Source organism: Vidua macroura, chromosome 5, assembly GCF_024509145.1.
Source record: "Vidua macroura isolate BioBank_ID:100142 chromosome 5, ASM2450914v1, whole genome shotgun sequence".
In the NCBI taxonomy this organism is placed as follows: Eukaryota; Metazoa; Chordata; class Aves; order Passeriformes; family Viduidae; genus Vidua; species Vidua macroura.
The window spans coordinates 73,086,856-73,110,044 of NC_071575.1; the positions used below are offsets into that span (position 1 = coordinate 73,086,856).

The following is a 23,189-nucleotide window of genomic DNA, read 5'->3' on the forward strand; positions in this document are numbered from 1 at the left end:
TGCCCCGCTCGTTGCCCCGGGCTCAAAGTCCGCGGGCCGGAGCCGCCTGTGGGCAGCGGGCACAGGGCACGGGGCCAGGCCGAGCACGGGGCCAGGCCGGGCACGGGCAGGTCCCGGCAGCTCCGGGGGAGGCGCGGCCGTGCGGGAAGCCGGGCGCGGCCGCGTGGGCCCGGGGTTGCGGCTCTGAGCAACCGGGGCGCGGCCGTGCGGGCTCGGGTGCCATCGGTGCCACTTCGGGGCGCCGGCCGGCCCAAATCGCGGTGCCAGCTGTCCCAAACCGGAGTGCCAGCTGTCCGGGACAGGGATGGACGCCCCGACCCCTCTGCCGACCCTGATCCGCAAGAAGCGGGACGGGGAGCGCCTGGAGGACGCCGAGATCCGGAGCTTCGTGCGCGGCGTCACCGAGGGCACCGCGCAGCAGGGACAGATCGGTGCGGGCGGGAGGGGTGCGGGGACACCCCGGCGGCGGGAGGGCAGCGGAGGGGGCGTGAGGGGCGACACGGCCGGGGACGTGCCAACGGGACGGGGACGTGGTGGGGAGCGCGGGCACAGCCGAGGGGACGTGGCCAGCAGAGTGACACGGGCACAGGGGGCACCGGGGCAGGGGGGTGCCAGCAGTGGGAGGGGACAGCAATGGAAACCCCGGGATGTGCCGGGGGGTCCTGGGCAGGCGACACGGCTGGGGGACCACCCTGGGAGAACAAGAGAGGGGCTCCAGGACATGGCAGAGGGTCACGGGCAGGGGACGCGGCTGGGCGGGGGTCCTGGGGAGGGCACTGAGGTGGCCCCGCGTGTCCCCGGGTGCCATGCAGGTGGCATCTGTCTGCTGGGAACAGGGGAGGGGAGCGGGGAGGTGACACGAGGCCGGCCGCCGTCACCCCAGGTGCCATGCTGATGGCCATCCGGCTGCGGGGCATGGACGCGGGTGAGACACTGGCCCTGACCCAGGCCATGGCCAGCTCAGGCCGGACGCTGGCCTGGCCGCCCGCCTGGCACGGGCTGGTGGTGGACAAGCACTCAACCGGTGGCGTTGGGGACAAGGTCAGCCTGGCCCTGGCCCCCGCGCTGGCCGCCTGCGGCTGCAAGGTGAGGGGGACCCGGGGGTGGGGCAGGGATTGGGGGGGTGCCCGGGCCCCTGCGCCCACCTGTGTCCCCCCCACCAGGTGCCCATGATCAGCGGGCGCGGGCTGGGCCACACCGGGGGCACCCTGGACAAGCTGGAGGCCGTTCCCGGATTTCGCGTCTCCCAGAGCCCCGAGGAGGTGACGGACGGGGGGTGACGGGTGAGGGACGGGGGCACCACGGACACCCTCACACCCTGCAGGAACCGGGCTGGGCGGCTCCAGGAGGGTGGGGGGTGACAGTGGGGTGATGACGGGGTCTCACTGGGGCGCCGGCGGGGTGTCCATGGGGTGTGGGGTGACAGTGGGGTGTCCAAGGGGTCCGAAGAGGGCGTGGATGCCACGGGGTACTGATGGGGTACAGCCGCCAGCGGGTTCTGGGTTCTCGTGGGCTCCCAAAAGGGTGCAGGAGAAGATGGGGGGTGGTGCCCTTGGGTTGTGTGGATGTCGCCGGGGTGTCGCCGGGGTGTCGCCGGGGTGCCACCGGGACACGGGCGCCCGCAGATGCAGCACATCCTGGCGCGGGTGGGCTGCTGCATCGTGGGGCAGAGCGCGGAGCTGGTGCCCGCGGACCGGGTGCTCTACGGGCTGCGCGACGTCACGGCCACCGTGGACAGCCTGCCCCTCATCACCGGTACGGGCACGCGGGGACACGGGGACCCGCGGGGCACGGGGAGGGGCGCGGGCGGTGACCCCCGCCGCCCGGCCCAGCCTCCATCCTCAGCAAGAAGGCGGCGGAGCGGCTCTCGGCGCTGGTGCTCGATGTCAAGTTCGGGGAGGCAGCCCTGTACCCCACCCAGGAGAGCGCGCGGGAGCTGGCGCAGAGCCTGGTGAGAGCTCGGGGACCCCCGGGACCCCTGCCCGCTGTCCCCTCCCACTGTCCCTGTCCCTGCTGTCTCTGCCTGCCTGCTGTCCCGGGCCATTCCCGCTGTCCCTGACCGCTGTTCCTGTCCCTGCCCCTGCCCCTGGCTGTCCCTGTCCCCACGTGTGCCATCTCTGTCCCTGCCTGCTGTCCCTTGTCCCTGTCTGTTCTCCTTCCCACTGCCCCTGCCTGTCCCTGCCCGCTGTCCCTGTCCCTGCTTGTCCCCATCCCTGCCCTGTCTCTGTCCCTGCCCACTGTCCCCGCCTGTTGTCCCTGTCCCTGCCCATCCCCATCCCTGCCCGCTGTCCCCGTCCTTGGCAGCTCTCCCCGCCCGCTGTCCCCGCCACCCCGGTGCGTGTCCCCGCGCAGGTGGAGGTGGGCGCACACCTGGGCATCCGCACCGCGGCCCTGCTGACCCGCATGGAGCAGCCGCTGGGCCGCGCCGTGGGCAACGCGCTCGAGGTGCTGGAGGCGCTGGAGTGCCTGGGCGGGGGCGGCCCCCCCGACCTGCGACACCTGGTCACCGCCCTGGGTCAGTGGGGTGACACGGGGGGACACGGGGGGGACACGGATAGGGGGTGGCCCCCCGACCTGCGACACCTGGTCACCGCCCTGGGTCAGTGGGGTGACACGGGGGGACACGGGGGGACACGAGCAGGGGGCGGCCCCCCGACCTGCGACACCTGGTCACTGCCCTGGGTCAGTGCGACACGGGGGGACACGGGGGGACACGAGCAGGGGGCGGCCCCCCGACCTGCGACACCTGGTCACCGCCCTGGGTCAGTGTGACACGGGGGGACACGGGGGGGACACGGGCAGGGGGCGGCCCCCCCGACCTGCGACACCTGGTCACCGCCCTGGGTCAGTGCGACACGGGGGGACACGGGGGGGACACGAGCAGGGGGCGGCCCCCCCGACCTGCGACACCTGGTCACCGCCCTGAGTCAGTGGGGTGACACGGGGGGACACGGGGAGACACGGGGGGACACGGATAGGGGGCGGCCCCCCCGACCTGCGACACCTGGTCACTGCCCTGGGTCAGTGCGGTGACACGGGGGGACACGGGGTGACACGGGGGGATAAGGGAGGGAGCCAGGGTCCGCAGACACGCGTCCTGTGTCCAGTCCTGACCCCCCAATCCCGGGGTCCCCTCCCACACTCTCTGTCCCCTCCTAAGCCCCTCCTGGGGTCTCTGTCCCCCTCCCCTTCCCCCTGCCCCTCCTCCCTGTCCCGAGGAGGGGTGGGGGCGCAGAGGGGCAGTGGGGCAGGGTGTGGGGCTCCCCAGGAGTGGGGGTCCCTGTGGGGGTCCCAGCCTGTGTCCCGGTTTGGGGCGCAGGCGGGGTGCTGCTGTGGCAGTGCGGGATGGCCGCGGGGGCCGAGCAGGGCCGCGAGCGCCTGGCCCGGGCTCTGGACGATGGCTCGGCCCTGGACACGTTCGAGGCCATGCTGGGGGCGCAGGGGGTGCCCCCCGACACCGCCCGGGGTCTCTGTGCCGGGACCCCCGCCCAGCGCCGCCAGCTCCTGGGCGAGGCCAAGGTCTGCGAGGAGCTGCTTGCGCCGCAGGAAGGTATGGGGGGGCCGCACCCCAAACCCCCCACTCCCCCTTCACCCCGTGCCCCTCGGGGGGCTGAGGGTCCCCCCATTCCCACTGCCCCCATCCCTCGCCATCCCCTCGCCCCTCTCTGGGATGCTCAAGGCTCCCCTGGATTATTCCCCCCACCTTGGGAGTCCTCACCTGCACCCTCATCCTCTGTGCTTGGGGGTCCCCAAACCCCCCTGCCCCATACGCTGTGCCTCGAGGGTCCCTGATCCCCAATCCCGTGTTCTGGGGGTCCTCACCTGTGCCCCCTGCCCCACATCCCCAGGCTGTCCCCGCTGTGTCCCTCCATGTCCCCAGGCGATACCAATATCCTGGCCCACCTGGACTGACAATTCCCTGCCCCTCCCATTCTCCTCCCAGGTTGGGGTCTCGCCCCCGTGTCCCCCATGTCCCTGACACCCCCATGTCCCTGACACCCCCATACCCCTGACGCCCCCATATTGGGGATCCCCGCGGTGTCCCTGCCCTGCCAAGGCTGGGGGGTCCCCCTCATACTGATCCCCCTGCCCCTCCCGACCTCCCTGTGCCCCCCCAGGCTGGGGTTTACCCACCTTGTCCCTGACACCCCCGTGTCCCTAACACCCCCGTGTCCCTGACACCCCTCCATGTCCCTGACACCCCCGTGTCCCTGACACCCCCATACCCCTGACACCCCCATGTCCCTGACACCCCCCGTGTCCCTGACACCCCCCATACCCCTGACACCCCCATACCCCTGACACCCTCATGTCCCTGACACCCCCCGTGTCCCTGACACCTCCATACCCCTGACACCCCCATGTCCCTGACACCCCCCAATGTCCCTGACACCCCCATGTCCCTGACACCCCCCCATACCCCTGACACCCCCATGTCCCTGACACCCCCATGTCCCTGACACCCCGTGTCCCTGCCCCCTTTTCCCCCAGGCTGGGTGCAGCAGGTGCGGGCGCTGCCCCTGGCGCGGGTCCTGCACCGCCTGGGCGCGGGCCGCTCGCGGGCCGGGGACCCCGTGAACCCCCGCGTGGGCGCCGAGCTGCTGGTGGGCACCGGGCAGCACCTGCGGGCAGGTGAGGGGGACCCCCGAAACCCCCGTGTGCCCCACGATCATCCCCGTGTGCCCCAACCCAGGCGAGCCCCGGCTGGGGGATATTGGGGGGGATCAGAGCCCCGGTGACTCCGGTGTCCCCCTCCCTCAGGAGAGCCCCGGCTGGGGGGGTATGGGGGGGTTCAGAGCCCCCCGTGTCCCCCTCCCTCAGGAGAACCCTGGTTTGGGGGATATGGGGGGGTTCAGAGCCCCCGTGTCCCCCTCCCTCAGGAGAACCCTGGTTTGGGGGATATGGGGGGGTTCAGAGCCCCCGTGTCCCCCTCCCTCAGGAGATCCACGGTTGGGGGGATATTTGGGGGGTTCAGAGCCCCCGTGTCCCCCTCCCTCAGGAGATCCCCGGTTGGGGGGATATTTGGGGGGTTCAGAGCCCCCGTGTCCCCCTCCCTCAGGAGATCCCCGGTTGGGGGGATATTTGGGGGGTTCAGAGCCCCCGTGTCCCCCTCCCTCAGGAGATCCCCGGTTGGGGGGATATTTGGGGGGTTCAGAGCCCCCGTGTCCCCCTCCCTCAGGAGATCCCCGGTTGGGGGGATATTTGGGGGGTTCAGAGCCCCCGTGTCCCCCTCCCTCAGGCCAGCCCCGGTTTGGGGGATATTTGGGGGAATCAGTGCCCCCCGTGTCCCCCTCCCTCAGGAGAGCCCCGGTTGGGGGATATTTGGGGGAATCAGTGCCCCCCGTGTCCCCCTCCCTCAGGCCAGCCCCGGCTGGGGGGATATTTGGGGGGGATCAGAGCCCCCGGTGACCCCGGTGTCCCCCTCCCTCAGGAGATCCCCGATTTGGGGGATATTTGGGGGGATCAGAGCCCCCCGTGTCCCCCTCCCTCAGGAGTGCCCGGTTTGGGGGATATTTGGGGGGATCAGAGCCCCCGGTGACCCCGGTGTCCCCCTCCCTCAGGCCAGCCCCGGTTTGGGGGATATTTGGGGGGATCAGAGCCCCCGTTAAGCCCCGTGTCCCCCTCCCTCAGGCCAGCCCCGTTTTGGGGGATATTTGGGGGGATCAGAGCCCCCGGTGACCCCGGTGTCCCCCTCCCTCAGGCCAGCCCTGGCTGCGGCTGCACCACGAGGGGACCCTCGGCGCGCAGGGCCGCCGCGAGCTGCAGGGCGCGCTGTGCCTCGGCCCGGAGCCCCCCCGCGACCCGCCGCCGCTGGTGGCCGAGACCATCGTGCCCTCGGGAGGCCTCCCCGGGCCGTGCCGGGACTCACAATAAACGGCAAAGGTCGCGATGTCGGGGCCGTGTCGCGATTCACCCCCCCCCCCACACACGGTTCTGAGGGCTGCGGCGCGGCGGCGCCACCCAGTGGTGGAAGGGGGGAGTGCGCTGTGGGCAGGCCACGCCCCTCGCATTGACCACGCCCCTATCGTTTGCACCCCGCCCACATTGGGCGCGCAATATATAGCCACGCCCCATTTCGCCGTGGCACCGCCCCCTCTCGGTTGTTCCGGTTCCGGCGGCGGCGGCGCGGGCGGGAGCGGCGGCGGACGGGGCGCGGGGTCACCGGACAGAGGTCAAAGGTCAGCGGGACTGCTGGAACTGGGGGACAGGGTGGGGTCCAAGGGGTGGGGTGAGGGGTCAGGGGGCTTTTGGGGGACAGGGTGGGGTCCAAGAGCAGCAGGGGGGGCAAGGGGTATTTGGGAAGAAGAGTGGGAGGTCCAAATGCATTAGGAGGGCTGAGATGAGGGGTCAGGGGGCATTTGGGGCACAGGGTTGGGGTCCGAGGGGTGGGGTGAGGGGTCAGGGGGCTTTTAGGGGACAGGGTGGGGTCCAAGAGCAGCAGGGTATTGGGTAGGGGGCAAGGGGCATTTGGGGCACAGGTTTGGGGTCTAATGGGTGGGGTGACGGCTCAGGGGGCATTTGGGGCACAGTGTAGGGGTCTAAGGGATGGGATGAGGGGTCAGGGGGCACTTGGGGCACAGGGTTGAGGTCCAAGGCGTGGGGTGAGGGCTCGGGGGTCATTTGGGGCACAGGGTTGGGGTCTAAGGGGTGGGATCAGGGCTCGGGGGGCACTTGGGGTACAGAGTTAGGGTCCGAGGCGTGGGATGAGAGGTCAGGGGGCACTCGTGGCACAGGGTTGGGGTCCGAGGGGTGGGGTGACGGCTCAGGGGTCATTTGGGGCACAGGGTTGGGGTCCAAGGCGTGGGGTGAGGGCTCGGGGGGCACTCGTGGTCCAGGGTTGGGGTCCGAGGGGTGAGATGAGAGGTCAGGGGGCACTTGGGGCACAGGGTAGGGGTCTAAGGGATGGGATGAGGGGTCAGAGGGCACTCGTGGCACAGAGTTGGGGTCCAAGGGGTGAGGGCTCGGGGGGCACTTGGGGCACAGGATTGAGGTCCAAGGCGTGGGGTGAGGGCTCGGGGGGCACTCGTGGCACAGGGCTGAGGCTCAAGCCCTCCCCGGGCCGGTGGCCGCCGGGGCAGCCGCGGCCCCCTGAGCCCCGGCTGTGCCCCGCGCAGAGCCCCGGCCATGCTGCGGTCGCTGCGCCCCATCCCGCGGCTGTGCCCGTGCCGGTGCCCGGTGCCTCGGCCCGCCCCGCGCCGCCTGGCCGCTGCCCCCGGCGCCCCGCGGCTGCCGCTGCGGCAGCGCCTGGCGGTGGCGGGCGCGGTGGCGGGCGCGGCGGCGGCGGGCTGGCTGTACCTGCGGCACGAGAAGGAGCGGCGGCGGCGCGCCCTCCGCCTGGAGCACCTCCGGCAGCTAGCGCTGGGCCAGGGCGACTTCCAGCTGCGCGACACGGGCGGAGCGGCGCGGAGCAAGGCGGATTTCCTGGGCCGCTGGGTGCTGCTCTACTTCGGCTTCACGCACTGCCCGGACGTGTGTCCCGAGGAGCTGCAGAAGCTGAGCCGCGCCGTGGAGCTGCTGGAGCGCGACCCGGCGCTGCCGCCGCTGCAGCCGCTCTTCGTCACCGTGGACCCCGAGCGCGACGACGCGGCGGCGCTGGCGCGCTACCTGCGGGACTTCCACCCGCGCCTCGTGGGGCTCACCGGCACCGCCGAGCAGGTGCGGGCGGCGGCCGCCGCCTTCCGCGTCTACGTCAGCGCCGGCCCCCGCGACGCCGACGGGGATTACGTGGTGGATCACTCGGTGCTGACGTTCCTCGTGGATCCCGACGGGATCTTCCGGGACTGCTACGGCCGCTCCCGCACGGCCGAGGAGGTGGCGCGCAGCGTCCGGGCGCACATGGACGCCTACGAGCCGCTGCCCGCCGCGCCAGGGGAATAAACGGCGGTGGCGCCCCCGCCCCGCAGCGGGGCCTGGCGTGATTTGGGGTGCGGGGGTGTCGCGTGGGGGGTTAGGGGCAGCTGACAGCCCGCAGGTGTGGCCTGTGGGAGGGACAGAGCCCTGACAGAGCCCACACCCTGCAGGGTGTCACATTGTGGGGAGGGGACACTTACAGCCCCCAGTGGCCCCCGGGTGTGTCCTGTGGGTGGGACAGATCTCACACCCTGCAGGGGTGTCACACTATGGAAAGGGACAGCTGACAGCCCTCAGTGTCCCCCGGGTGTGTCCTGTGGCTGGGACAGAGCCCACACCCTGCAGGGGTGTCACATTGTGGATAGGGACAGCTGAGAGCCCCCAGTGTCCCCCGGGTGTGTCCTGTGGGTGGGACAGAGCCCACACCCTGCAGGGTGTCACATGGGGGAAAAGGGACAGCTGAGAGCCCCCAGTGTCCCCCAGGTGTGTCCTGTGGGTGGGACAGAGCCCACTGCCCCCAGGGGGTGTCACATGGGGGGACAGGGACAGCTGACAGCCCCCAGTGTCCCCCAGGTGGGAGGGACAGAGCCTTGACAGAGCTCACACCCCCCAAGGGGTGTCACATGGGGGAAAGGGACACCTGAGAGCCCCCAGTGTCCCTCAGGTGTGTCCTGTGGGAGGGACAGAGCCCACACCCTGCAGGGGTGTCACATTGTGGATAGGGACAGCTGAGAGCCCCCAGTGCCCCCCGGGTGTGTCCTGTGGGTGGGACAGAGCCCTGACAGAGCCCACACCCCCCAAGGGGTGTCACATTGTGGGGAGGGGACACTTACAGCCCCCAGTGTCCCCCGGGTGTGTCCTGTGGGAGGGACAGAGCCCACAACCCCCAAGGGGTGTCACATGGGGGAAAAGGGACACCTGACAGCCCCCAGTGTCCCCCGGGTGTGTCCTGTGGGAGGGACAGAGCCCACACCCCCCAAGGGGTGTCACATCGTGGGGAGGGGACACTTACAGCCCCCAGTGTCCCCCGGGTGTGTCCTGTGGGTGGGACAGAGCCCACACCCTGCAGGGTGTCACATGGGGGAAAAGGGACAGCTGAGAGCCCCCAGTGTCCCCCAGGTGTGTCCTGTGGGTGGGACAGAGCCCACTGCCCCCAGGGGGTGTCACATGGGGGGACAGGGACAGCTGACAGCCCCCAGTGTCCCCCAGGTGGGAGGGACAGAGCCTTGACAGAGCTCACACCCCCCAAGGGGTGTCACATGGGGGAAAGGGACACCTGAGAGCCCCCAGTGTCCCTCAGGTGTGTCCTGTGGGAGGGACAGAGCCCACTGCCCCCAAGGGGTGTCACATTGTGGATAGGGACAGCTGAGAGCCCCCAGTGTCCCCCGGGTGTGTCCTGTGGGTGGGACACAGCCCACACCCTGCAGGGGTGTCACATTGTGGGGAGGGGACACTTACAGCCCCCAGTGTCCCCCGGGTGTGTCCTGTGGGTGGGACAGAGCCCACACCCTGCAGGGTGTCACATGGGGGAAAAGGGACAGCTGAGAACCCCCAGTGTCCCCCAGGTGTGTCCTGTGGGTGGGACAGAGCCCACTGCCCCCAGGGGGTGTCACATGGGGGGACAGGGACACCTGACAGTCCCCAGTGTCCCCCAGGTGTGTCCTGTGGGTGGGACACAGCCCACACCCTGCAGGGGTGTCACATGGGGGGACAGGGACAGCTGAGAGCCCCCAGTGTCCCCCAGGTGTGTCCTGTGGGTGGGACAGAGCCCACTGCCCCCAGGGGGTGTCACATGGGGGGACAGGGACAGCTGACAGCCCCCAGTGTCCCCCAGGTGGGAGGGACAGAGCCTTGACAGAGCTCACACCCCCCAAGGGGTGTCACATGGGGGAAAGGGACACCTGAGAGCCCCCAGTGTCCCCCAGGTGTGTCCTGTGGGAGGGACAGAGCCCACTGCCCCCAAGGGGTGTCACATTGTGGAAAGGGACAGCTGAGAGCCTCCAGTGTCCTCCGGGTGTGTCCTGTGGGTGGGACAGAGCCCTGACAGAGCCCACACCCCCCAAGGGGTGTCACATGGGGGGGAAAGGGACACCTGACAGCCTCCAGTGTCCCCCGGGTGTGTCCTGTGGGAGGGACAGAGCCCACACCCTGCAGGGTGTCACATGGGGGAAAAGGGACACCTGACAGTCCCCAGTGTCCCCCAGGTGTGTCCTGTGTGTGGGACAGAGCCCACACCCCCCAAGGGGTGTCGCATGGTGGGTTAGGGACACCTGACAGCCCCCAGTGTCCCCCGGGTGTGTCCTGTGGGTGGGACAGAGCCCACACCCTGCAGGGTGTCACATGGGGGAAAAGGGACAGCTGAGAGCCCCCAGTGTCCCCCAGGTGTGTCCTGTGGGTGGGACAGAGCCCACTGCCCCCAGGGGGTGTCACATGGGGGGACAGGGACAGCTGACAGCCCCCAGTGTCCCCCAGGTGGGAGGGACAGAGCCTTGACACCCCAAGGGGTGTCACATGGGGGAAAGGGACACCTGAGAGTCCCCAGTGTCCCCTGGGTGTGTCCTGTGGGAGGGGCAGAGCCCACACCCTGCAGGGTGTCACATGGGGGAAAAGGGACAGCTGACAGCCCCCAGGTGTGTCCTGTGGGTGGGACACAGCCCACACCCCCCAAGGGGTGTCACATTGTGGAAAGGGACACCTGACAGCCCCCAGTGTCCCCAGGAATGCTCTGGGGTGAGGAAGGTTTTGAGTGGGCAGGTGGAGGGACCCCCAGGTGTGTCCCGTGAGGGGGAGAACGTGGGTGAGTAGGTGGAGGGACCCCCACCAGACCCCACTGCCCCCCAGCGGTGCCCCATGGCGGGAGGGGACCCCTGCGGCCCCCCAGGAGTGTCCCATGGGGCGGGGGGCTCTGTGTAAGTGCGTGAAGTGACCTCCCCACCTGTGTAGCCACCCAGGCCCCTCCCCAGAGGAAGGGAGACAAAAGGTAGGTGGGCAGAGGGACCCCCCCAACCCCTGTAGCCCCCCCCAGACCCCTCCCCATGGCTGGGGGTCCCTTTGCAGGTGACTGAAGTGACCCCCCCACCCCTGTTAGCCCCCCCAGGCCCCTCCCCATGGCTGGGGGTCCCTCTGCAAGTGACTGAAGTGACTCCCCCAACCCCTGTAGCCCCCCCAGGCCCCTCCCCATGGCTGGGGGTCCCTCTGCAGGTGACTGAAGTGACACCCCCCACCCCTGTTAGCCCCCCCAGGCCCCTCCCCATGGCTGGGGGTCCCTCTGCAGGTGACTGAAGTGACACCCCCCACCCCTGTTAGCCCCCCCAGGCCCCTCCCCATGGCTGGGGGTCCCTCTGCAGGTGACTGAAGTGACCCCCCCAACCCCTGTTAGCCCCCCCAGGCCCCTCCCCATGGCTGGGGGTCCCTCTGCAGGTGACTGAAGTGACTCCCCCAACCCCTGTAGCCCCCCCAGGCCCCTCCCCATGGCTGGGGGTCCCTCTGCAGGTGACTGAAGTGACACCCCCCACCCCTGTTAGCCCCCCCAGGCCCCTCCCCATGGCTGGGGGTCCCTCTGCAGGTGACTGAAGGGACCCCCCCAACCCTGTAGCCCCCCCCAGACCCCCTCCCCATGGCTGGGGGTCCCTCTGCAGGTGACTGAAGGGACCCCCCCAACCCCTGTAGCCCCCCCCAGGCCCCTCCCCACAATCCCTGTGCGGCCAAATCCCCCCCCCACCATCCCCTAGGGAAGAGGCCTTTCCTTAGCAAAGTGGGGGGATTTATTGGGGGCCGGGGTCTCTCTGGGAGGGCAGCTGGAAGTTCTGGAACCTCTCGTGCGCCGGGCGGGCCGAGAGCAGCCGCAGCCGCGCCGTGTCCAGCGCCTCCTCCAGCCCCGCGTCCTGCGCCAGCTCCACCTCCGCGTCGTTGGCCTGCCGAGGGGACAGGGGGTGGCCGGGGGTCCTGGCACACCCAGCGACCCCCCCGGGGAGCCCCCCAAAGCCTTACCAGCTGCAGCGAGGCCAGCAGGTAGCGGCACACCTCGAACGGGGGCTGCCCGGCCACCAGGCTGGCCAGCGAGTGCCACTGGCCCAGCTCCGCACAGCGCGTGGTCAGCTGCAGCCCGTAGGCTCGGACGTCGAACGCGACACGCGTCTCCTGGGGGACAGCGAGGGGACAGGGAGTGTCACCGGTCAGTGCCAGCCCATAGGCTTGGACATCAAACGTGACACACGTCTCCTGGGGGACAGGGAGTGTCACCAGTCAGTGCCAGCCCCTATCTGTGGACATGGAATGGAGCATGGGTCTCCTGGGGGACAGGGAGGGTCAGGGAATGTCTCTGGTCAGTGCCAGCCCATAGGCTTGGACATCGAATGGGACACATGTCTCCTGGGGGACAGCGAGGGGACAGGGAGTGTCACTGGTCAGTGCCAGCCCATAGGCTCGGACATCGAATGGGACACGTGTCTCCTGGGGGACAAGGGAGTGTCACCAGTCAGTGCCAGCCCGTAGGCTCGGACACGGAACAGGACACACGTCTCCTGGGGGACAGGGAGGGGACAGGGAGTGTCACCGGTCAGTGCCAGCCCCTATTTGTGGACATGGAATGGAGCATGGGTCTCCTGGGGGACAGTGAGGGTCAGGGGGTGTCACTGGTCAGTGCCAGCCCATAGGCTCGGACGTCGAACGCGACACGTGTCTCCTGGGGGACAGGGAGGGGACAGGGAGTGTCAGTGGTCAGTGCCAGCCCATAGGCTCGGACATTGAAGGGGCTACGGGTCTCCAAAGGGACAGCGAGGGGACAGCAAGGGTCAGGGGGTGTCACTGGTCAGTGCCAGCCCGTAGGCTCGGACATCAAACAAGACACGCGTCTCCTGGGGGACAGGGAGGGGACAGGGAGTGTCACCGGTCAGTGCCAGCCCCTATTTGTGGACATGGAATGGAGCATGGGTCTCCTGGGGGACAGTGAGGGTCAGGGGGTGCCACTGGTCAGTGCCAGCCCGTAGGCTCGGACACTGAACAGGACATGGGTCTCCTGGGGGACAGTGAGGGGACAGCAAGGGTCAGGAGGGGGTGTCACTGGTCAGTGCCAGCCCGTAGGCTCGGACATTGAATGGGCCACGGGTCTCCTGGGGGACAGGGAGGAGACAGGGAGTGTCACCAGTCAGTGCCAGCCCGTAGGCTCGGACATTGAACGCGACACGCGTCTCCTGGGGGACAGGGAGGGGACAGGGGGTGTCACTGGTCAGTGCCAGCCCCTACCCATGGACATGGAATGGGGCACAGGACTCCTGCAGGTATGAGGGGACAGTGAGGGTCAGGGAGTGTCACTGGTCAGTGCCAGCCCATAGGCTCGGACATTGAACGCGACACGTGTCTCCTGGGGGACAGGGAGGGGACAGTGAGGGTCAGGGAGTGTCACCGGTCAGTGCCAGCCTCTAGGCTCAGACATCGAACATGACACACGTCTCCTGGGGGACAGGGAGGGGACAGGGAGTGTCAGTGGTCAGTGCCAGCCCGTAAGCTCGGACATTGAACGCGACACGCGTCTCCTGGGGGACAGGGAGGGGACAGGGAGTGTCAGTGGTCAGTGCCAGCCCGTAGGCTCGGACATCGAACACGACACGCATCTCCTGGGGGACAGGGAGGGTACAGTGAGGGTCAGGGAGTGTCACCGGTCAGTGCCAGCCCCTACCCATGGACATGGAACGGGGCACAGGACTCCTGCAGGTATGAGGGGACAGGGAGGGTCAGGGAGTGTCACCGGTCAGTGCCAGCCCGTAGGCTCGGACACTGAACAGGACATGCATCTCCTGGGGGACAGGGAGGGGACAGGGAGTGCCACCAGTCAGTGCCAGCCCCTACCCATGGACATGGAACGGGGCACAGGACTCCTGCAGGTAGGAGGGGACAGCGAGGGGCAGGGGGCTCCGGGGTGGAGAGAGAGGGGCAGAGGAGGCTCAGGTGTGGGCAGGGGAGTCCAGGGGTGGGTGCTCGGGGTGGGCAAGGAAGGGCAGAGGGCTCGGGGCGTGGGTACCGGCTGTTCAGGTGTGAGCAGAGGGGCTCAGGGGTGAGCAGGGCAGTGCCAGCCCCCCGCCCAGCCCAGGCAGTGCCCCCCGAGGCCCCAGCCCAGCCCGGGGTCCGTGCCTGCTCCTGCAGCAGCGGCTCCATGCGCTCCTCCCACTGCCGGATGCGCTGCGACAGCTCCGTCTCCTGCGCAAACTTCTGCGAGCTGGCCATGAACAGCTCCTGGGGACAGGGACAGCCATGGGGACACCCCCGGCACTCCTGGGGACACCCCCAAGCCTCCTGGGGACACCTTGGCCGTCTGGAGTCACCCCCACGTCCCCACGCCAGCACCTACCACGTTCCTGCGCACCAGCTCCTCGTAGCCGGGTTCAGGGGGGTCTGTGGGAAATGGGGTCAGCAGAGGGGGGGGGGACAGCACCCTGTCACCCCCATGGGAGGGACAGGGGACCCCCAGGGACAGACAGGCCGGGGAACTGGGCAGGGAAGGGTCAGCAGCTCACCCAGGGCTCCTTCCTCCAGCTCCTCTGGTGCCTCAGGCTCCATGTCCTCATGCTCCACAAAGTCATCATCTGCTAGGATGGGGACACCGCTCAGTGTCCCCTGACACCCCCTCAGAGCCTCCTGAGACCCCCCCCCCAACCTTCTGGGACCTCCCCAGACCCCCAGGAGGGAAAGAAAGGTTCCCCAGGCAGGAGGGATTTGGGGTTCTGGCTTCCAGCACCTGCCCCTTCCTCGCTGTCGACCCCGCGCTCCTGCTCCAGCTCTGGCTCCAGCTCCCTCAGCGGCTCCTGTGGGAAGGAACAGCCCTGAGCCCCCCCTGAGCACCCCCAGAGCGTGGCAGGGGGGTGCTGGAGCCCCTCAGCCCCCCAGTTTAGCCCCCACCCCACTCACCCCCCGGCTGTGGAGCTTCCTTTGCGCCGCCAGCCGCTCCTTGAATTGCCGCCAGTACAGCACCTCCAGGTCTGCAGGGATTGGGAACAGGGATTTGGGATGGCCCCTCTTCCCCCCCCCCAGGCATCCCAGGTTTTGGGGTGTCCTTCCCTCCATGCCCTCCCCACTGCAGGATCCAGTCCCCAGTGTCCATTCCCCCCCAGTTTTGGGGTGTCCTCCCCTCCATGCCCTCCCCACTGCAGGATCCAGCTCCTGGTGTCCATTCCCCCCAGTTTTGGGGTGTCCTTCCCTCCATGCCCTCCCCACTGCAGGATCCAGCTCCTGGCGTCCATTCCCCCCAGTTTTGGGGTGTCCTTCCCTCCATGCCCTCCCCACTGCAGGATCCAGTCCCGTGTCCATTCCCCCCAGTTTTGGGGTGTCCTCCCCTCCATGCCCTCCCCACTGCAGGATCCAGTCCCTGGTGTCCCCCAGGACAGGGAATGCGTCCCTGCCCGTGTCCCCTCACCTGCAAAGGTGGGGCCCTTCCTCCTGCTTTTCCGGCCCTCCGTGACGTTGTTGTCTGGGGGGAGCAGATCAGGAATAATCATTGGATGGAAATTCCATGGATTTATCAAAGTTGTAAAAGCCCTCTGAGCCTACTCAGTCCCCCCCAGCACTGCCAAGGCCACCCCTGCCCGTGTCCCCAAGTGCCACGTGCACAGGGCCATCAAATCCCTCTGTAAAGGTTTTTAAATCCTTTTGGATCTCCATCCCACAGGATCCCGTGGGAATCACTCACAGGCTGCCGAGAACCATCTCGTGAAATCCTGGAGCTTCCTCGGGCCCCTCCTCTTCCTCTTGCCTCCAACCGTGTCATCCAGGCCGTGTGGCACCAGGAAGGGCCTCCCTGCAGGTGGCACGGGTGACACCGGGTGTGGGGCCACCGCGAGGGGCTGGGAAGGGGAAGGGGCCCCTCTGGATGGCGTGATGGGGCTGGAATGACCCAGCGTGGGGACAGGGACACTTGAGGATGTCCAGTGTGGCTGGGAGGGATCCACTGAGGGGCTGGGAAGGTCCTGCCATGGGGATGGGGAGATGGGGCCAGGAATGACCCCCTGTGGGAGCAGGAATGACCCCACTGTGGGACTGGGGTGGGGACACGTGGCCAGGAATGAGTGACCCCCCCATGGGACTGGGAAGGACCTGCCATGGGTATGGGAATACTGAGGGATATGGGGCTGGGAATGACCGGCTGTGGGGCTGGGGACACTGAGGGACACGTGGCCAGGGAATCACTTTCTGGAGGACCAGGAATGACCCTCTGTGGGGCCAGGAGTGACCCTCCCATGGGACTGGGGACACTGAGGGACACGTGGCCAGGCATGACCCAGCACGGGCCGTGCTGTCCCTGCTCCCCTGGAGCTGCCCAGTTTCCCCCAAAAATACCTTTCCTGAAGGGCTTCTCCTCGGAGTCTCCGAAGGGGTCGAGGCTCTGCCATGGATTGGGCTCCTCCTGGCACAGGGGTGAGGATGGGCAGGAGCTCTGGGGTATCCCAGAGGGTCCCATCCTGCCCAGAATTGGGATCTCCCTGGCTCAGATTTGGGATCTCCCAGGCTCCAGGCCCCCCCCTTACCTTGCTGAGGGCTTTGGGTTCCTGGTTGGGGGGTCTCTCCCGAAGGATGTACCCCCGGGTCCGGGGCGTGCTCTGGGGAACGTGGAGAGGGGCAGTGAGGGACTGAGGGGCAGGGAAAGGGGGAGTGGGGGGATCCAGGGGTCTGGGGAAGGAGTGAGGGGCTCCAGGAAAGGAACAAGGGGCTCCAGGGATCCAGGGAAGGAGTGGGGGGCTCTGGGGCTCCAGGGATCCAGGGAAGGAGTGAGGGGCTCCAGGGATCCAGGGAAGGAACACAAGGCTCTGGGGCTCCAGGAATCCAGGGAAGGAGGGGTTCCAGGGAAGGAGCACAGGCAGCCCCCCCAAGCCCCTGCCCACACAGACCCTCTGAGCCTCGATGTGTTCGATAGGGACCGGGGTCACTTCCATGTCATCCCCCAGCGCCCCGGGAACGTCGTCATCGTCAGGTTCTGCAGCGCCTGGAGGGGTGGGCATGGGCAGAGGCTGGAGAAGCTTCCAGGACCTCCCCATTCCCACCCTGTCTGCCAAGGAATTCCCCCAGGAGCTTCTCCTGCCAGGGCAGGGGCAGCAGAGGGCAGGAGCAGGGAATGGTGCAGTTGGTTGGGTTGGAAAATCCCTCAGAGCCCAAATCCAAGCGTTCCCAGCACTGCCAGGGCCACCACTGCCCCTGTCCCCGAGTGCCACATCCACAGGGATGTTAAACCCCTCCAGGGATGAGGACTCCATCCCTGTGCCAGGACTGCACAGCCCTTTCCAGGAGGAATTTCCCCAAAATCCACCCCGAGGCTCCCCTGGCCCAGCCTGAGGCCGTTCCCTCTTCTCCTGTCCCTGTTCCCTGGGAGCAGAGCCCAGCCCTGCCTGTCCCCTCCCGTCAGGGATGAATTCACCCCTCACCCTCCTCTCTCCTGGATGGACACAGGGACCCCCGGGCACCCCTGGGCAGGTGCCACCCCTCACCTGCCTCCTCGCAGAAGCTCAGTGCCCGCACCAGGGCCGCGCCGGCGCTCGGACGCTCCGCGGGGCCGGATCCCGGAGCCGCTGCCGGGGACGGCGACAGGTGAGTGCCGGCGGGTGACGGTGACAGCGGCACAGCCAGCCCGGAGCCCCCCCCCGGTACCTGTGGCCGTCGCCAGGCGCTGCTCCTGCTGCTGCGGGTGCGTGGGGGAGAGCCCGGCCAGCTCCAGCAGGAAGGCGCCGGAGGCGTGCGGGGTGGAGGTGTTCATGCGGAAATCCTTGCGGCTCGCCAGCACCTCGCCCCGCCGGCTGCGGGAGCGCCGTCAGGCCGCTGTCCCCAGCGTCCCCAGTGCCACCCCCTGTGCCACCCCCTGTGCCACCCCCTGTGGCGGCCCAGCGGCGCCCCGGCCCTCCCAGCGGCACGGGACCGGCCTGCATGGCCCCGCACAGCCCGGGATCTGCCTGCTCCTCCCAGCAGGAATCGTGCGTTTGTCCCGAGGGATCCCGGCTGGAGCAGGGGAGGGGACACGGGACAATCCCGCCGGGAGGGGACATGGGACAGTGCCACCCAGGGAGTGGAGCAGGGGAGGGGACATGGGACAATGCCACCAGGGGAGGGGACATGGGACAATGCCACCCAGGGAGTGGAGCAGGGGAGGGGACATGGGACAATCCCGCCGGGAGGGGACATGGGACAATGCCACCCAGGGGAGGGGACACCGGACAATGCCACCCAGGGTCTGGAGCAGGGCAGGGGACATGGGACAATGCCACCCAGGGATTGGAGCAAGGGAGGGGACACGGGACAATCCCGCCGGGAGGGGACATGGGACAATGCCACCCAGGGACTGGAGCAGGGGAGGAGACACGGGACAATCCTGCTGGGAGGGGACATGGGACAATGCCACCCAGGGGAGGGGACATGGGACAATGCCACCAGGGGAGGGGACACGGGACAGTGCCACCCAGGGACTGGAGCAGGGGAGGGGACATGGGACAATCCCGCCGGGAGGGGACACGGGACAATGCCACCAGGGGAGGGGACACAGGACAATGCCACACAGGAACTGGAGCCATGGGAGGGGACATGGGACAATGCAACCCAGGGACCCTGACTGGAGCAGGAGAGGGGACACAGGACAATGCCACCCAGGGGAGGGGACAGGGACAATGCCAGGAGTGGCACCTCAGGAGGGGGTTTTCCTTCTTCTCCCCCTCTTCCGGGGGCACCAGGGCCATCGGGGTCAGGGGAACGATGTTCACGGCCTGGGAAGGGACAAGGAGGTGGCAGAGAGCCTGGGAAAGGTGTCACTGTCCCCAAGGCCACCACCCCGGCTGGATGGCCCCGGGATTCACTCGGGAAAAGGGTGCCATGGAAGGGAGAAAAGGAAGAAGAAAGGAGGATAAAAAGAGAGATAAAAGGAGGAAAAAGGGGAGAGGAAAGGAGGGAGAAAAGGAGGAAAAAAGGATAGAGAAAAGGAGGGATAAAAAGGGATAAAAGGGAGAAAAGGAGGGGGAAAGGAAGGATAAACTGAGGGTATATAGGAAAAAAAGGAGAGAGAAAAGGAGGAAGGAGGAATAAACAGAGGAATAAAAGGAGAGAAAGAAGAAATAAAAGGAGACATAAAATGCAACCAGTTTCTCTTACAGCAGACTGCTGGTCCCTCCTCATGTCCACGCTGGCCTGGCTGGTTTCTGGGATGTCATCCAGGGACAGGAACTGCAGGAAAGCCCCCCCCAGTGTCACCCCAGCTGGCAGGGACACCGGGAGCCCCCCCTGGAGCAGGACACGGAGCACAGACCCCGCCTCACCTCCTCCTGCTTGTCCGTGAAGGTGGCGTCGGCATCGCGGCCGTCGGGGCCCAGGGAAGTGGGGAGCTTCTCCCTCCTAGGGAAAAACAGAGCTCAGGATCCATGGGAAGGGTGGGAAAGGGTCCCTGCTGTGGCCCCTCCAGGTGGGAAAATCCCAAAAAACAACGGGGTTTTTCCCCTCTTGTTCGCGTCGGTGTGAAAGTCCAAAGGAGCTGGCAGCACACTCCGAAGGGATTCTCCTTTTGGAAAAGGCTCCCCGAGGCTCCTTTGGACTCCTAAATCACCATGAACCAGAAGGAAAGCCATCCCTGGCTTCGTGTGTTATCCCTGTGATGGCATTGCTAAGCCTGGGATGCACCTCCCAGGGCAGGGATGGGAATGGGCATGGCCCAGCACCAGGACAGACCCAGAGCAGGGATTCTGCAGGACAAACTCCCCTCCGGGAAGGGAAAATCCCACTCACTTTTTGTTGGAGATGCAGTCCAGTGTCTGGCAGACCAGCATGTACAGGTATTCCACCTGGAAAACAGCAGCTGGAGCTGGGAACGGGGGGAGCAGCTCCTGGGAAAGCCCCTCCACCCGAGGGACTCCCCCCTCCCATTACGCAGGTCAATTCCATGGGGTTTTGGTGCTCTTTTCCCTTTTTTTTTTTTCAGCCATTCCACGGCCAGACTTGGGGAAATCCCTAAATTTGGAGCAGCCTGGGACAGCGGAAGGTGCCCCTGCCCACTGGATGGGCTTTGAGGTCCCCTCCCACCCGAACCATTCCAGGACTTTGTGCTCGAAACGAACCAACATCCCACGATTTTGTGGCGAAATGGGATTTTTATATCCCACCCCGGAGAACAGCAAAACTCCTGCTCTCCCCCGGGGCTGCCAACACCTACAACGGGATCAAATTTAGGAAGAAAACTAGGAGAAATTCAGGGGGAAACTGGAGACAGCGAGCTGAGATCCCTTCGTTCCCGTGGAGGAAGTCTTCGTTCCCATGAAGGATTTGAAGCCGAGGGGGAATCCCGGGGTGAGCCCAGGGCCTCGGGGTGGCTCAGGGAAGGGGATGGGGACGGGGCAGGGCCCAGCTGTGTGCTCACCTTCCTGCTGTAGATGCAGGCAGAGCCCTGGATCAGCAGCGCTGCCTCCATGAAGTTCATGGTGGTTTTGCCGTTGTCGAAGGAAATGCAGACCTGGTCCAGCTGGGAGGGGCAGGGCTGGGTTTTTACTTCAGCTCTTAGAAACGGGGTGACTGAGAGGTGTTTTAACAGATTTTGTCCCGTTGTCAGCCTCGATGCAGGGTGAGGCAGATGTAAAACTCAACGCTGTTCTATTAGAAGCTGACTTATTTTATGGTTACAATGTAATAAATGTTTATGCATTTCTTTATAAATGTTTTTTCAGCCTACTGGCTTCTGCCACACAATGCTGCTGCTACTTCTAACACTAATCACTTCCATTTTTAATCCACAAAGCACCTTCCACAGTTTTAATTATCTAAAATGAAATTTTTAATTAAACTAAAATTTTAATTCTCTCAAATTCCTTTGGAAGGGCCACGTTTTTGAAACCTGTTTCTAGTCCAGTGTCTCCCTCTCAACAATTTAATTTCTGGTTTTATGGCTTTAGGTCAGCACGCCTGACCTCAGACCTACAGGGCTGTGAGAGCTTCCTGTCAGGTTTTGGGAGTTCTCTGTAAATCTCCTCCTTTACAGGGAGGAGAGGCTGAGCCTGGCGGGGTTTGGGGGGCCACAGGGATGAGGGGGGTGGCAGAGAGCCTGGGAAAGGTGTCACTGTCCCCAGGGCCACCACCCCGGCCGGATGGCCCCGGGATTCACCCGGGAAAACGGGGACGTGGAGGGGAGGAAAGGAGGGAGAAGGAGAGGGATAAAAGGAGGAAAAAGGAGAGAGAAAAGGAAGAAATGGAGGGATAAAAAGAGGGATAAAAAGAGGAGGAAACAGAGGGTAAAAAGGAGGGGGAAAGACAGAGAGAAAATGGATAAAAGGAGGAAAAAGGAGAGAGAAAAGGAGGAATAAAAAGAACGAGAAAAGGAGAAAGAAAATGAGAAAAAGAGAGAGAGAAAAGGAGGAACAAAAAGGATGAGAAAAGAAGGAAAAAGGAGAAAGAAAAGGAAGAAAAAGGAGAGAGAAAAGGAGGAATAAAAAGAATGAGAAAAGGAGAGAGAAAAGGAGGAATAAAAAGAATGAGAAAAGGAGGGAAAAGGAGAGAGAAAAGGAGGAATAAAAAGAATGAGAAAAGGAGGGAAAAGGAGAGAGAAAAGGAGGAATAAAAAGAGCGAGAAAAGGAGAAAGAAAATGAGGAAAAAGGAGAAAAGGAGGAATAAAAAGAATGAGAAAAGAAAGAAAAAGGAGAAAGAAAAGGAAGAAAAAGGAGAGAGAAAAGGAGGAATAAAAAGAGCGAGAAAAGGAGAAAGAAAAGGAGAAAAAAGGAGAGAGAAAAGGAGGAACAAAAAGAATGAGAAAAGAAGGAAAAAGGAGAAAGAAAAGGAGAAAAAAGGAGAGAAAAAAGGAGGAATAAAAAGAATGAGAAAAGGAGAGAGAAAAGGAGGAATAAAAAATGAGAAAAGGAGGAAAAAGGAGAGAGAAAATGAGGGAAAAGGAGAGAGAAAAGGAGGAATAAAAAGAATGAGAAAAGGAGGGGAAAGGAGAGAGAAAAGGAGGGAAAAGGAGAGAGAAAAGGAGAGAGAAAGAGGAGAGAAAAGAATGAGAAAAGAAGGAAGAAAAGGAGAGAAAAGGAGAGAGAAAATGAGGGTAAAGGAGAGAGAAAAGGAAGAATAAAAAGAGTGAGAAAAGGAGGGTAAAGGAGAGAGAAAAGGAGGGGCAGGGGACACGAGGAGCTCTGGGGGTGACCCCGTTACCTCCTCCAGGTACTCCCCGAGCTGGGCGGCCACGTCCACCTCCCAGTTCTTGGTGAGGTCACGGATGGGCTGCAGCAGGTGCAGGAAGCGGGAATCCACCTCTTCCATGGTGGGATCCCCGCTGCAGAGACCCCAGAAGCGGCGGTGCAGGAGGGGTCCCTCAGGGAACGAGGGGCCTGGGGGAAGCTCTGCAGGAGTCACGGCTCGGCTGGCTGGGAACGGGGACACAGCTCAGGCTGCTCAGGGGAATTGTTTGGGCTGGAAAATCCCCAGTCCCAACACCAATCCCAAGCCTGGTCCTGATCTGGACCCTGATTGTGACCCCAGTCCCAGCCCTGAGCCTGATTCTCACCCCGACCTGACCCCAACCTCAAACTCAATCCCAGTCTGGAGCCCAATCCCAACCCCGATCCCGGTCCCCACCCTGATTCTTACCCCAATCCCATCCCCTATCCCGACCCCTCACCTGACCCCGGCCCCAATTCCCATCCCTAACTCTGCCCCGGTCCCGACCCCAACATCAATCCCGATCCTGACCCCAGCTTCAATTCCGATCTTGATCCCAACCCCGACCCCAATTCCCATCCCGATCCCGACTCTCAACCTCGATCCCAACTGGGACCCTGATCCCAATCCCCATCCAAACCTTGATTCCAACCATGATCCCAATCCCGATCCCAATCCCCATCCAAACCTTGATTCCAACCATGATCCCAATCCCGATCCCAATCCCCATCCAAACCTTGATTCCAACCATGATCCCGATCCCGGTCCCCATCCAAACCTTGATTCCAACCATGATCCCAATCCCGATCCCGATCCCCATCCAAACCTTGATTCCAACCATGATCCCAATCCCGATCCCGATCCCCATCCAAACCTTGATTCCGACCATGATCCCGATCCCGGTCCCCATCCAAACCTCAGTCCCAACCGTGACCCTGACCCTGATCCCGGTCCCCATCCAAACCCCGATCCCGCCCGTGACCCCGGTCCCGGTCCCGGTCCCGGTCCCCATCCAGACCCCGATCCCGGTCCCGGTCCCGCTCCCTCCCGTGACCCCGCTCCCTCACCGGCCCCCCCTCATCCGCCGATCGCCGCCGCCATTTTCGTCCTTCCCGCGCTCCGTGACGCGCCCCGCGCGCCGAGGGCGTCGCGGCGTCGCTGACGTAATCGCGGCGCGCCGCCG

General features: G+C 65.4%; 3 protein-coding genes across 3 annotated transcripts; 2 read left to right on the forward strand and 1 right to left on the reverse strand.

Annotated features, from left to right (window-relative positions):
- Positions 1-163: 163 nt before the first annotated feature.
- On the forward strand, positions 164-5,904 carry TYMP (thymidine phosphorylase). Its single transcript, XM_053977084.1, has 9 exons — positions 164-431; positions 884-1,086; positions 1,164-1,262; positions 1,626-1,755; positions 1,833-1,951; positions 2,353-2,515; positions 3,320-3,550; positions 4,492-4,632; positions 5,702-5,904. The coding sequence occupies exons 1-9, from the start codon at positions 305-307 to the stop codon at positions 5,872-5,874; spliced, it is 1,386 nt and encodes a 461-aa protein (XP_053833059.1). The 5' UTR covers positions 164-304; the 3' UTR covers positions 5,875-5,904.
- Positions 5,905-6,116: 212 nt separating this feature from the next.
- LOC128807069 (protein SCO2 homolog, mitochondrial) lies at positions 6,117-7,908 on the forward strand. The gene is made up of 2 exons (XM_053977093.1): positions 6,117-6,179; positions 7,116-7,908. The coding sequence occupies exon 2, from the start codon at positions 7,126-7,128 to the stop codon at positions 7,876-7,878; it is 753 nt and encodes a 250-aa protein (XP_053833068.1). The 5' UTR covers positions 6,117-6,179; positions 7,116-7,125; the 3' UTR covers positions 7,879-7,908.
- Positions 7,909-11,576: 3,668 nt separating this feature from the next.
- Positions 11,577-23,138, reverse strand: NCAPH2 (non-SMC condensin II complex subunit H2). The gene is made up of 21 exons (XM_053977074.1): positions 23,074-23,138; positions 22,001-22,212; positions 20,222-20,323; positions 19,594-19,649; positions 19,131-19,206; positions 18,967-19,038; positions 18,505-18,584; positions 17,482-17,627; positions 17,322-17,402; positions 16,728-16,822; positions 16,368-16,439; positions 16,180-16,246; positions 15,533-15,640; positions 15,260-15,313; positions 14,755-14,825; positions 14,585-14,651; positions 14,364-14,432; positions 14,198-14,241; positions 13,981-14,082; positions 11,842-11,991; positions 11,577-11,765 (listed from the first exon to the last, which is right to left on the reverse strand). Exons 2-21 carry the CDS (start codon positions 22,106-22,108, stop codon positions 11,616-11,618), a joined length of 1,770 nt encoding a protein of 589 aa, XP_053833049.1. The 5' UTR covers positions 22,109-22,212; positions 23,074-23,138; the 3' UTR covers positions 11,577-11,615.
- Positions 23,139-23,189: the final 51 nt, after the last annotated feature.

Coding starts and splice junctions, on each gene's coding strand:
- TYMP (XM_053977084.1), top strand. CDS start 305: ATGGACGCCCCGACCCCTCTGCCGACCCTGATCCGCAAGAAGCGGGAC. Junction 1,756..1,832: donor CAGCCTGCCCCTCATCACCG/GTACGGGCACGC, acceptor CGCCCGGCCCAG/CCTCCATCCTCAGCAAGAAG. Junction 2,516..3,319: donor ACACCTGGTCACCGCCCTGG/GTCAGTGGGGTG, acceptor TTTGGGGCGCAG/GCGGGGTGCTGCTGTGGCAG.
- LOC128807069 (XM_053977093.1), top strand. CDS start 7,126: ATGCTGCGGTCGCTGCGCCCCATCCCGCGGCTGTGCCCGTGCCGGTGC.
- NCAPH2 (XM_053977074.1), bottom strand. CDS start 22,108: ATGGAAGAGGTGGATTCCCGCTTCCTGCACCTGCTGCAGCCCATCCGT. Junction 20,324..22,000: donor TCGGGGAGTACCTGGAGGAG/GTAACGGGGTCA, acceptor TGCCCCTCCCAG/CTGGACCAGGTCTGCATTTC. Junction 17,628..18,504: donor AAGGAAAACCCCCTCCTGAG/GTGCCACTCCTG, acceptor GCGCTCCCGCAG/CCGGCGGGGCGAGGTGCTGG.